Source organism: Choristoneura fumiferana, chromosome 12, assembly GCF_025370935.1.
Source record: "Choristoneura fumiferana chromosome 12, NRCan_CFum_1, whole genome shotgun sequence".
Classification (NCBI taxonomy): Eukaryota; Metazoa; Arthropoda; class Insecta; order Lepidoptera; family Tortricidae; genus Choristoneura; species Choristoneura fumiferana.
The window spans coordinates 15,506,239-15,520,630 of NC_133483.1; the positions used below are offsets into that span (position 1 = coordinate 15,506,239).

Sequence of the window (14,392 nt, forward strand, 5' to 3'; positions counted from 1 at the left end):
ACGGCGGCGGGCGCCGGTCAAAAATCGGCGGCGGCGGCGTGTTTCGGCGTGATTTCGGCGCGGAGATTTTAAATAGAACTGTTTAATTTGTAGACTAATTTTTTATAACAAGATTAGATAATGTACAGACAATGAAGCTTTAATTGACGCTTTGCAGCGGCTGTAATTGTCACGGACAAATATCATTTTGTCCACCCGTTTTGGACTTAAACGGGACCTTTTTTCTTCTTCTCTTCTTTAAGATTCACCGTACCAGTAGAACTCGAAGCTCTCGGAGTATACCCTATGTATGTATGAGTAACCTTATGGCTGAACGACGCTCGCTTCGACTGCAGTCTCCCGATGATGCTGAATAGACAAATTTCGAAATCCTTGCGACACGATATTCGTACCTTTAATACTGCTCGTGTTAAAGATACGATTGAGTGGAATAAAGGCTCTAAAGTGTTCGCAAGAGATATGTCTATTGGGCAAAACCAAATGACAAAGTTGAAGAGAGAGATGGCAGTGTAGCGTGGACTAAAGCGGAAGTGTTGAGGGAAATCGAGGAGTTCTATGGACGGCTCTACGAGTCGGTCACTAAGCCTGTTTTCAGCGCGGCGACTCAAGACCCAAGAGCCAAACTGACCCGACACTATACAGAAGATATCCCGGACACCAGTCTGTACGAGATAAGGATGGCCCTGAAACAGCTTAAGAACAACAAGGCGCCGGGTGAGGAGCTTCGGAAGGCGGGTGGATCACCGGCTCTTAAAGTCCTTCAGAGGCTCTTTAATTCCGTCTTGCTCGAAGGCACAACGCCAGAAGCGTGGAACAAGAGCGTTATGCTGTTGTTCTTCCTTCATGAAGGGCGATAACACCCCATTGAAGACTTACTGGCCCATCTCGCTGTTGAGCCATGTTTATAAGCTGCTTTCCAGGGTCATTTTATATCGTCTCGAATGCAGGGTCGATAGCTTCCAGCCAACCGAATAAGCCGGGTTCCGAAAAGGCTACCGTAAACCACATTCATACGCTGCGGCAGGTCATACAGAAGAACGAAGAGTATAACTGGCCGCTATGTCTAGCGTTTGTGGACTACGAGAAAGCCTTTGATTCGGTCGAAACGTGGGCGGTGGTAGAGTCTCTCCAACGATGCCGTATCGTATCGACTATCGATATATCGAAGTGTTGAAGTGTTTGTATAAAAATGCCACTATGTCGGTCCGAGTACAGGACAAGTTCAAAGGCCCCCCTGCCCTGATGCTGATGCCCTTGAAAAGAGGCGTAAGACAGGGAGATGTCATATCTTCGACACTGTTTGCTGCCGGTTTGGAAGACGCCTTCAAGCTTCTGGAATGGAAAGGACTAGGCATCAATATCAACGGCGAATACAACATCACTCACCTTCGGTTTTCCGACGATATCGTGGTGGTCATGGCAAAGTCGATGGAAGAACTCAGCACGATGCTCCAAGGCCTCAATCGAGTCTCCCAACGGGTGGGCCTCAAAATGAACAGGGACAAGACAAAGGTCATGTCGAATGTCCATGTGCTGCCTACCCCTATTTTGGTGGAGAATTTGGTTCTTGAAGTTGTTGACGCGTATGATACCTAGGACAAACCGTCCAATTAGGTAAGTCCAACTTCGAGAAGGAGGTCAATCGTCGAATCCAACCCGGATTGTCAGCGTTTGGGAAACTCCGCAACGTCTTTTCGTACAAATTCCTCAGTGTCCTAAGACAAAAGTCTTTAACCAATGTGTTTGCCAGTTGCCAGTGATGACATATGGATCCGAGACGTTGTGCTTCACTATATGCCTTATAAATAGGCTCAGAGTTGCTCAGCGAGCTATGGAAGCTATGCTTGGGGTTTCTCTACAGGATCGAATCAGAAATGAGGAGATACATAGAAGGGTCACCCGACATAGCCAAGCGAAATAGCTCGTTGAAGTGGCAATGGGCAGGCCATATAGCACGGAGAACAGATGGCCGTTGAGGCCGAAAAGTTCTGGAGTGGAGACCGCGGATCGGCAAGCGCAGCAGGACGTCCACCAACGAGATAGAGCGATGACTTGGTTAAAGCCGCGGGTTCACGGTGGATGCAAGTCGCTGCCAACCCAAGCAACTGGATGTCTACGGGGAAGGCCTATGTCCAACAGTGGACGATCTATGGCTGAGATGATGATGATGTAAAATTACTAATAATGATTCATTGTAGTAAAATATAGAATGCTTCGAAAGTCAGAAATTCAGTATATAAAACATTTTGAACTCGCGCCGATTTTACGCCGATACGCTGATCGGCGGCGGCGGCGGCGAAAAAATGGCGGCGGCGGCGGCGGGTCGGCGCGGCGCACACGTCTACTCTGAATACGCTTGCTTAGAGCTTACAGTTTTCGTAGAAGTTAGCGCGACTGTTTGACTGGCGGCAGCTTTGTTTTCGCCTTGCATTGTTATCTAATATATTTAGGAGCTGTTGTATTTTTTCTTTTGTCAATCAAATAAAAATGACAAAGATGAAGCGCGTCAAAAAAGCGCGTGCTAAAAAGTGACATACGGCAGTGACATACAGCCTTATTCATAAAAAGTTTGAGCCTCCTTGAAGGCTCCTTGAAGGCCCGATGCTAAAAAACATGATTCATATACGTCTGTTAGCGCTAATCAGTCGATCAAGGCTCTGCTAAAGTAAGAGGACCGTAGACTCTCCTTTATCTCCCTGCTAAGTCACAAAATGGCCGCCACAAGTTTGAACAGCTGACTTTGACAAGAGCAAAAAACTATACCGAAGATATTTTTAGTGAAAGGAGTGTTACGCAAAGATTAAAATAATCCAGGAAAAAATATTTTCAGGAATTTGTATTAAAAAATCCTGTAAATTAGGTATTTATTACTGCTACTTTGCTAACAATAAATATGAAAAAAAAAATTAGGATGATTAACATTATTACGGCTTTTTGCACTTAGGTACAACATAAACATGCGGATCGGAAATGGCGGGAAAACAAACATCTCGCTTTTTATTTTTTTTCCTGCTAATTTGCTGTCAATTTTTTTTTTAATTATCGATGAGGCCACTTTTTGTCTTTGATTTGTCAAGATGGCCAACATAACGCGTCTAATCCGTCTATCAGCAGCTCAATAACTAGCAGACTGCTAGCAAGCGTTTATGAATCATACTTCTTGACAACCGTCTAACAAGCTTAATCAGTCTGCTAAGTATCTGTTTAGATTTGTTTTGTATGTGTATTGTATGTGTTAGTTTTATGTAGTCTTGATACAGCTCTAATCTACTGTAAATTGCACCACCTGCTAAAATGTATTCCTTATTTCTGTCCCTTGTAAAGGTTGCCTGGAAGAGATCGCTCTGAAGCGATAAGGCCGCCTATTGCTTACCTTAGAAAATCTCTATGTATATACTTGTGTTCTCTGTACTGTTTACTGTATTGGTGTGCAATAAAGAGTTATTGTATTGTATTGTAAGTAACAGACCGATCAAACCTCAATTAAGGTTTTTTTTATGAATAAGGCTGTTAGTGTTTAATTGACTGTTGAATTTCTGATAATATTAAGGCCGCTTGTAGACGTCCGTTGTTTTCACCGGACAACGGACCATTTTTTTGCCGGACTTGTGGTGTTGTATGGCTTACAATGAATGTGTGTACATGCACCGGCCACTTGTCCCACGACTTAATTTCGCCGGATGCATCGCCGCTTCCTCGGCGCGACGGACACCGGTCCGGCGTAAGAAAAGCGGTCTTCCATGCCAGTGTATTGGTGTATGTAGACGATACCGGACGTATCGCCTGTTTTCAGTTAATTAGCCGCCGTCTACTTGCTGACATCTATCCGGTAAAAAAAATATTACTTGTATACAAGGATATCCGTTTATAGACGGTCCGTTGTCCGGTGAAAACAACGGTCGTCTACAGGCTGCCTTAGGCCTGACGAACTAATTAGATTTTTTAGAACTATTATTGTTCACACAAGTATAGTAGTGTAGTAGTTGCTTAGTACCCATAACACAAGCTTTGCTAAGCTTACTTTGGGACTAGGTCAATTGGTGTGAATTGTCCCTTGATATTTATTTATTTATTTATTTATTTATTTATACGTGTATACCTATTGCAAATTTGCTACTGTCTTGGCTAAAATATTCGATTTAAGCTGCGCGTCCACTGCATCGGAATCGAGCCATGCGGAGCGGACGGATTTGTTGTTTTGTATAATTTCTATGGTACTGCGAGCACTGGATCGGCATTTCTGCGCCATATAAATCTGTACAAAGCAACAAATCCGTCCGCTCCGTACGGTGCGTTCGCTCCGATTCCGATGCAGTGGACGCGCAGCTTTAGGTTGGTCTTTTCTTGGGAAAACGCGTATTTTCCAGTTTTAGCCCAGGTAAGTATTAATGACGAATACGTCTTCGCAGCTCCATTTCCTTAGACAGTATATATCGGTATCAGCGTGGTCTAGAGGAACAAAATTGTTTTTTCTGGGTCGTCTCGATAAGCCAGGCGGCCCGACACTCCAATAGCCGATATCGGTTAAGACGTTGGACAGACGTTATCTCGTCTATTTACGGACTTGATGAATTAATTTAAACAATATTCCGAGTTAACGTAATTAGTTTTCTGTGTGAATATACATAAAGATAATTGTTGTAACAAATTGGTACTCGTGTACGTAATTATTTGTTACTCTTCGTTATTATCATAAAAGCAATTTTCCCAAGGTATAAAGGTTTAACATTTGCCATAAAATTACATTTGTAACTTACCTAGTAATTATCATTTGTTACACAGAACGATCTATTACAAAATAAATATAGAGCCTTAATGAATCGAGTCTAATGTTAAACCCGTGTTTTAACTTGATGACGCAGACTATCGAACAAAAGTCACCTTTAAAGGTTTTTAAACTTCCGTAGGATAATTGCTTCTATAAAAGGGCTCCCTTCTAATTTCGTTCAGTTCATCTAGCCGTGCGTCAATCACGGCCCCTAGCGCCTTCAATTTACCACCTATCGGAAATCGGAATGAAATTTTACACGCCGCCCCTGAACACGATTGATGCGACGGCAAAGGGAAAGTTTTTCCTGCCATACATTACATTTTAACAAGATAGCTACATTATCCTGCGTTCTCATTCTGATTAGGCAGCTTGGAGGAACCTTCGTAGCGTTTGCTACGCCGCCCGTAGAGGTGCTACGAAAAAGTAAATGTAATGCGACTATGCGGTCGTAGAGGCGCAACCGTTATGAGGTTATGACTTACGAGCTACGTAGGGCACTTCATGTATTTCGTCACACCAATTTTGATCATTTTCGATCCCCTCCCCCCATCTAAGTTACGTAATTTACGGATGACCCCTTAAACTAATTATGTCGCCGTTAACCCGTTTAATTTCATTATAATTTATTTAAATGAATAAAATGTAGCACTCAAGTCACTAACACGCGTTTTTGTTGATTTTTACCCATAAAATGTTATTCGGTGACATAAAGTAGATATATAATATCAGGGCAATTACGTGGGCAAAATTCTACTATAACTTTGTAGCTGCTTCAATCTGGTGCAGGTCGTTAGTACATACTACTAAAACAACCTTCTAACGTAACTAACTGGATGGTTTCCAAATTTTCTAACAAGAATGCAGCCAAACTAATGCCATAAGTGCTAACCTCCATCGCAAAAGTTAAATTTTATCCATAAAAATTCAGCGTGTCCAAAAATGCAGAGCCTTATTAAAAAATGTATATTATGATTACTTATTAATTACTTTGCTTGTAATAGGTGTTGGACACTTTTTTGTCCAGAGGCCTTTTGTGTAACGTACTCAGAATCGTAATCGTTTTCACCACTTCTTTCTGTCACACAGTATACAAATGATTACTGAAATAGATTGTGAACGCCATCGCGAACGTCCGCGCGTTAGAAAAAACTTCCACAGGACACTACAAGCTAATTTATTCTTCTTCCCTTGACTTCTTATAATAACTTTTTATAATTTAAATTAAGTTTTATTTCAATTAACATTTATTCAGGCTTCGTACAAAAATCCGCTAACTTTACGGTAGCTGGAAGCTGAAATACGAATACGTCCCTGGCGCAAACACAACACAGCAGGAAAATATGCTAATATTAATACGCTCCTCATAATCCATTTCAAACTCTAGGAAATAGTTAAGGGGATAACTATAGTAAACTTCTACAAGTAATAATATCCTGGATTCAAATAGGAGCGCTCCTTTATATACTTCGCTTTGAGTAAAATTGTTTCAATGTTTTGTACTCAATAGAAACAGCCCGCGGAACAGAATTAGAAAGTATGGGTCACTTATTTTCAATTTCATCACTAAAGAACGGCCGAGAGGCTCTCCCAAATTCTAACCAATTCTGTCGGAATCCTAAAAACTCGCCTAGGGAGGCGGCAGTCGGAATTAACCTTTCCAACAGTCCCGCAGATTAGTAGCCCAGTTACGGCTGCGGCCGGGTCATCTACTAGTTAATATTCAAAGGGTCGTACCATCTCGGATTCCAGACGCGTTTCCTTCCCACCAACGCTCCACCCTGTGCGAACTCCGAGCCTTACTTTTAGCTGTCAAATAGATTACTGAGGACCCATGGAGTAATTATCTTATGTTTGCGTTACAGCGCATCATTGTGTACAGTCACCAACACCAGTATCTGACACACTAAAGTGTGCTAATTATCTGACTCTATGTCCAGGGCCGGTAGGACGTGTCAGATATTTTTGCACGCTCCGCTGTGAAAAATATTAATTCAGGTGACTGTACTTAGGTACAGTCGGAGAAAACATATCGCCTTCGCCTACCGCCTGCTATCATGCTGCCTTGGTATCTTTTCAGTTTTTTCGACTACATGCTTACTTCTCCAAGGCACGCCACAACGAATTATGTAGATTCTCTCTCTCTCTCTTCAAGTGCCTCTCCAACTAGTGAAGGTTGGCAGTCAGCTCCGCATATCTGATTCGGTCTTTTGCCAGTCTAAAAAGCTTCGCGGCGCTCTTAACTCCCGTCCATTCCCGGATATTGCGTAGCCACGATTTCTTCCTACGACCCACTGCTCTTTTGCCTAGATGCTTATGCAGATTTGCTTATGTAGATTAGTTAGGTACAAATAATTCCTTCCGGTGCATTAGAACCTAATTTCCTTCGGTCAATTTGTTGATTTGTTGCTTTAATACTTTTGACGCGAGTCATGTCATAACAGATGTCAATAAAGAGCATGGGTACTTATACTCTTTGATAAAGAGGTTGTCGAATAAGGTAGGTAACAGTGAAAGCCATTAAAAGAAATGGTAGGTAACAAAACTGCCTTTTGTCACGATGCAAACAGGCGATCTTTTTATATTGCAAAAGTTGTCTGTAGAATATTTTTTACTTAAAATGCGTTTTTGTCGCACAAATGAATTATTTCCTAACATCACGTCGTCGTTTAAACATAATTAAATCCAACAAGGAAAATTATTAACGTTCGAACGACTCCCAGCCCTTAACCTTAACCTTTTACATTCATGCCTTAATTACAAGGATGTGGTGAAACACAGATCGGAAACAAAAAGGTTTCACAGTTGCCGGAATTGGGTTTCGCATTCATCACTTAACTTTTTAATCAAATTTAATTCAGAAATTTTGAGGATCTCTCCTCTAATTTAACGGTTGAATGGATTTGTTTTGGGGCTGCAAAGAAGTGTTTCAATGTAAGCCCTTCATTCAAATAACTCGGAAGTCGGATTTATAGGAACGGATGACTGAAGTGTTCACGGCTCACCAGACTCCGAGATCCCATATGACAAATTGATATCAATAAAATATCTTTTCCAAATTACTGGATTGATGTAATAAAATGAAACATTGCTAGTAAAATAAAAAAGGTAGGTACTTATAATTTAACGACGTACTTTGTCGATAAATGCTTAACTCGCTTTCCGTTAAAACATCCTTTTATATCTTACACACCTTAATTTTTATTGTCTGTCAGCAGTAAAATTTTAAGGATAATTTTGAAACGTGTAATAAAGCGATATCTAGAAGTTATGTCAATTACATCTTCTGTCTCTATTCGGGGCGCGCCGGTTCATTGTGATCGTATGCTTTTCACTGTTTAATTATTAGAATTGTCCATGGCCAAACTTTCCAGTCAACGACGTAAGTAACTAATTGATTCATGTACTGGAATTGCTTCGAGTGTAAGTTGCTTAGAGAGAGAGAGAAGATTGACGTTTGCCAAACATTACTGTGTAAACTTCGGAGGAACAATAAAAAACTCCGCGGCCAACGCGATGAGGGAAAACCCAAGTAAATAACATCAAAGGTAATGGAAGTTATCCGCATATTTCGATACAGGCCATTGGGTGCGTATCCATTTTCCAATCTTTTATGACATTAGTCTTTTTCCCGTTTAACGGCCCATTAAAATGCGCGCCGCGTATGAAACCTAAAATTTTATCTTTGTATTTTTATCAATATTGTATCGATTAACACGGGTGTGGTCGTTGCAATGCCGAGCACATAAACGATATAATGCCACTTATTTTACCCGTGTTTCTTGCGTGGTGCCTATAGACGGAGAATCGGATCGGTTCCCTGGATTTCTGAAATAAAATCACTTGAAAATAATATTCAAAATCACAGCACTCCAAGTAGTCTTTCGACTAGGTGGGTAGTTTAAATTTTTAGGAATTTATACCTTAATTTTAACAAGTTTTTTGTTACAACAAATTTAAGTTTAGCAGGTGGTAGGACCTTGTGAAAGGTCCGTCCGGATTGCTACCACCATTTTGCTTGCTAATCCTGCCGTGAAGCAGCAGTGCTTGCACTGTTGTGTTTCGGCGTGGAGAGTAAGACAGCCGGTGAAATTACTGGCACTTCAGGTATCCCATCTTAGGCCTCTAGGTTTGGCAACGCATCATACCCCTGGTGTTGCAGCTGTTTATGGGCGGTGGTGATCTCTTACCATCAGGAGACCCACTTGCTCGTTTGCCATCCAGTCTAATAAAAAAAAGTTTCGAAAATATTGCTCGCACACGCTAATCATTGTTACTTGTAGTAGGTATAGTTCGTTATTATTATTCTGAATCACAGGGATTTACATTATTTATTCTGATAAGTAAAAAAAAACATTTTTTCATGACATTTACGTAGAACAAAATAAAACGTGTGCATTAGCAGTAAATGAGGTAGCTTTTACAGTGTACGACGACTGTACCTACCTAATTGATTACTGATTCGATAGATAAACGACGGTACGCAGTTCTCCATTTACAGTTAAAACATTTTATACGGGGGCATCGCTGATAGGACGTTAAATTAAGTGAGCCTCACTCCTAATGGAGCTTCGCCATTAGCTCCCATAAAGTTTGAGCACTCACTATTATTAATTGAGTATTCTATTCTTAGTTACATGAACACAAAGAGAGTTTTTTATAGAGTTACAAATTATATAAGAATAACATTAACCTTTAAAAAGAACAATAATGTCTACGTATTGACCCTCTACGTTTGATACAAGCGGAATATACAACTTATATTCAGCAGCAGTAAATATTCTGCTTGTGTCTAATGTAGAGTCAAATCGCAGATATATTTTTTTCTCTTAACAGGGTTTGTGTTGGGATTTATTGTATCTTTTTTAACTTCATTTTTTTTCAACTTTTTGAGATCTCAAAACATACATAAATCACCTGTTTATTGTCTTGCTTCTTCATTTTCGACATTTCTTCATTTGTGTATGTTTAGGTACTTCATCATAAAAATACAGCTATCGTAAGAGTAGTCTTTGATCCTGCCAAAGGAAAATGTACTAACACTGGGTAGTATATTTGTAATAATATTTGTATTGTATTGTATATTAACGCTATGTTTTTTTGTTGTTACAGGCAATTCAGATGAGCGCGCCAACGGACAGCGCCGGCCGATCTCCTAGACGGATGCCGTGAGCTCGACCACGGGGGGGCTCGCCGTCGCCGTGATGAGCACAACCCGCCATAATGCGTCGGCGGCCATTTTAAACCGGAGACTCCGCTGGTCACCACGAGATGGCCGTCAACCGCGGCGCCCGCGCACCACAACCTCCCGCGCAATCGCGCTCTGGTATACTCCCACAACGCTATGAAATGTGGAAACACGGCAAGTGGCGACAGAAAACGTCACCACCAAGGACAAACGCAGCCGTCAGGGTCCCCAGATAGATCGTTGGACACGTTTTTACAGTGTAGTAGAGGCCTAAGTGTTACTGTTCTGTGTAAATATAGTGTGTGTAGGTGTTAAGCATGGGTGGTGATAGAGGCGCGCGTGCGCCTCTGCTGGAAAGCGGCGAGTATGCGCACGCGCATAAAAGCTCGGCTCCGCGCTGTTGCTTCTGGATGGCAAGCCACGTCAATGTGAGGAAATGCGTCGCCGGCATCATGCTGCTATCCGTCCTCACAATATTCTTCTACACGTATTACGTCACGGCTCCTTTAACAAGGTATACTATAAAATTGTCTCCAGCCTTTCTGTCTGATGTTTAATTTATTTAAAAAAACTGTTCCTTTTATTCTACGTATTTTACACGTACGATTTTCATTGTGCTTTCTTAAAAACATTGGAAATAATTATTTCCCGATGGCCCCTACAATTTATTAACTTCTATTTTTGAAAAGTAGGTGTAGTTTGCGTGACGAAACCATCGCACGGCAAAGATGTCTTATTAATGCACCTCGTCAAGATTTTCCCCATAGCTATATTTAGAGAAGGCAGCAGCAGACTATGCTGTTAAAATATACAACAGACGTGTAACAAGAACGAACCTTGTTTAGGCAAGCCTGGTGCCAATGGTGCTTCGAGCCTTATTAATATTTGATGGCATCAGAGAGCGAAGCGTGATAGAGCTCTGATCGGGTCGATGGGGAAGTTTAGTTCGGGCCTGAGCACTGGGACGTTTAATGGCCACTTTCATTCCTTAGCTATCTTTGCAATGCAGAAATAGTTTCTCGTGTGTATTAATATTATAAATGCGAAAGTTTGTGAGCGAGTGTTTGTGTGTTTGTTTCTCTTACTCTTGTTACCTAAACCGGCTGGACGGATTTGGATTAAAGATAAGCTGGAACTCTGAAGTAACTTATTTATCTCAAAATTCCAAAATCGACAGTATAATAGACGACATATTGCAAAGGTGTTCTTTGTGTGTTTTGTGGGAAATCCCGCCGAATTTCGCAAAATGTCATGTCAATACAAATGCTGAATCTAAAGAGGTTTACGCGACCGAAGCTACGGGTAAAGTCAAAGTCAAAATATCTTTATTCAATTTAGGCTATAACAAGCACTTATGAATGACAAAAAAAATCTACCACCGGTTCGGAAAAACCTCTGTTAAGAAGAATCCGGAAAGAAACTCAACGAGGTATATTTTTTTAAACAGTTTTACAATATTATTAAATGATAACTATACATCACAAGTATTTAACACAACTTTATTTTGAACACACTTACACACTTTATTTTATTTGAAGGGATCGCTAATGTGGATTGGAATTATTTCCAAATATCCTTGTTCATGATATAATCATTAACTTTATAATACGTCTTAGATATTAATATCTTCTTGACAATAGATCTGAATTTTGTATCCGTTTCATATGTAATATTTTTTTGGAATTTTATTATAAAAACGTATGCAATTTCCCAGAAACGACTTTTTGGTTTTAGCCAGTCTGTATGATGGAACTTTAAGCTTCCTTGTGTTTCTAGTAGCCTTTGGCTTATCGACGTTATGGGAAAATCACATATGTTCTTCCTTACCTAGGTACATGATTATTTCAAAAACATAAAGCGACAAAGAAGAAAAAGAAAGAAGTAAAGATTATTTAAGTATAAAGTCTAATTTATGATGCAATATTTATGTGCCAAGCTAATAATTCAGATTCGCGGTCTGGCGTAAATTTTAAAAGCGGCGAAAAAAAAAAACAAATTCTGCCTGTCCAACGGTTAATATAAAATATTGAAGCCACTCGAATAATGACGGGGGAGCTGCCCGAACATAATTAATTACTCTAGTTTAAATTATGCGTCATTCGCACAGAATCCAATTTACTTTCGTGGCTTATTCGAATTAATATGGAATTATCGAACCGGTCAGTGCACATTGTCTGCTAAGGGATTAGCGGTGAATAATTTGTATACTTACTGCGGTCAGTAAATGATACGTGACGTTAATCCAGCCGTAGTGGAAATTGAAAATGCATAAAAAATATATTTAAATACCTACTAACCGCGGCATGTGAAGCATTAGGAACCAGGTGAATTGAAATAAGGTGTCCCGGGGCTATTGTATATAGCTGGGGGGATATTGTATCTGAGCCCTGATGGCGTTCTTACAACACCATGTTCATGTGTGTTGTGTGAAGACAGTCTTCTGGCGAACACAACGTAAAATGGCCGAGAAGAACATGGCGTCGTAAGGACGCCATCAGACGGCTCAGATACAATATCCCCCCAGCTACAATAGCCCCGGGTCACCTTACCGTTATTTAACATGAATATGTTTAAAAAATACATCGTCGGTTTCATTTACGCTGCATGATAAACTCGCGTGCAAACTTTCATGTCTCTAAACTTAGCGGGTATTTTTTTTTATTTGGTGTAAACCTTGATCTAGTAAAAAATATCAGAATGTCGGATTAAAAAGTAACTTATGTATTATTCTCCAGGTCGGGCTATCCACACACATAGATATGTGGTAGATAGATAGATAGAAACTTTAATCCTCATAACAAAATAACATGGCTCTATACACGTTTTTGATAAAAACAAAGGAATAAACCACCACTACCAGACTACCAGAGAGAGAGAGAGAGAGAGAGAGAGAGAGAGAGGTACTACCAGATTTGATCCAAAATCCGTCCTACCGTTTATTTTAGCGTCAAAAAGTACCTAACAAATACACACACACACAAATATTCACATTTATAATATTAGAAGAATTTGTACTTTGTAGGACGAGTAGCAAATTGGTCGTAATATTCGATTCTCGGTCTTGTTCGTCTGTGGAGTACAGTACTCCGTTAATAATATAGTGAACATGCGCTCCCAATGCCCTTGTCTCGATGTCGCCTGTGCTGACCCTAAACTAAGAAGTGTAATATTCGAACTTCGTATCTTGCCGTCCCGCTGACGTTAATATTATTTAATAACAGAGTGAGAGGGACGGTACGATACGATTTACGAATTTCGTAGTAGCCCCCGGACTCGGCATTTAACCGGCCCCTATCGGTAGCTGTTGCAAACTACACGTCTTTCCTACATTATTTCTTTCAATGGCTTATTTATGGAACGGCTAAGGGTTTATTTACAGCAGTGTTCATTATGATAAGCTTTTATTTTACTTGCAACGTGTGTTGTTTGTATTTTTTAAAGAATAAATCTTGTAAGTCACATTTCACCCACATTTAATGATCAGATGGATTTATAATTAGGTAGGTATCTACGGATCATCGACATCTATGTATAGACTGCATGTATCTTACATCAAAACGGCGCACACAATTAGTTCACAGCGCGGTTTGTGAACGTTTCAGTATAGTCTGTTGACGTCCGTGACAGGGGATGTGTCAAAGTAATATTGATGATTCATCTCATCAATCAATCATCATCAAAACATATTATTGTCTTATTACCATGGTCGTAAATTTATCATCTTAGATGAAGACTCATACAATTAATCATAACAACTGAATTAGATGTAATGATAATGAAAACTGTAAAAAATAAGAAAACTTACAGGAATTTATCAATCCATCTTGTGTGACGCTGATGAAAAATAACTTTCTGACGATAAATGTATCGAAATGGAAAGTCCACAAACGCAAGAAGCGTTAAATAGCATTCCTGCGGTATCGCCACGAACACCTGTTAAATTCCGACATGCAACCGACGACGGTCGCGACTATTCGGCGCTGCATTTATCGCTTCTATGCATCCATGGAATCACATAATCTCGAATAATTGCAAGAGTCACGCAACTACATAAAAGATACGATCATAAATATGACCATTCGGAAAACTTAACAATATTTCTACCAACCTCGAATTTCATAAATCTGTTTGGACATGAACAAGCACAAGCTTTGTAGGCACCTGCATGTAGGATAATGGTAAAATGTTTTCGTTTTAGTAAAGTTTCTCCTTATTCTTATCTCCTTTGTGTTAGTCGGAACTCACGGTGGAATGGAAACGTACAGAAAACTCCCATTTTACGAGTCCTTTCCGCCCAGCGGGTAACAGGGTAACGGACGTGTGAAACCAAAGTCTTTGGAAACAAACGTTTTACTGCCGTTTAGTTCCAAGTACTTTTGTTTTCGAAACGATAACGATTGTTATGCATAAAATTGGCAGTTAATACAGGAAATTGC

General features: G+C 40.2%; 1 protein-coding gene across 3 annotated transcripts in view; it reads left to right on the plus strand.

Moving 5' to 3' along the window:
• The window catches only part of sfl (N-deacetylase and N-sulfotransferase sfl), a 121,754-nt gene that overhangs the window by 65,800 nt on the left and 41,562 nt on the right, over positions 1-14,392 (plus strand). For all 3 annotated transcript variants that reach the window (XM_074095475.1, XM_074095478.1, XM_074095477.1), the window contains exon 2: positions 9,881-10,470. In XM_074095475.1, the coding sequence (XP_073951576.1) occupies positions 10,274-10,470 (197 nt within the window). In that variant the 5' untranslated portion in view covers positions 9,881-10,273. The remainder of the gene's footprint in view (positions 1-9,880; positions 10,471-14,392) is intronic.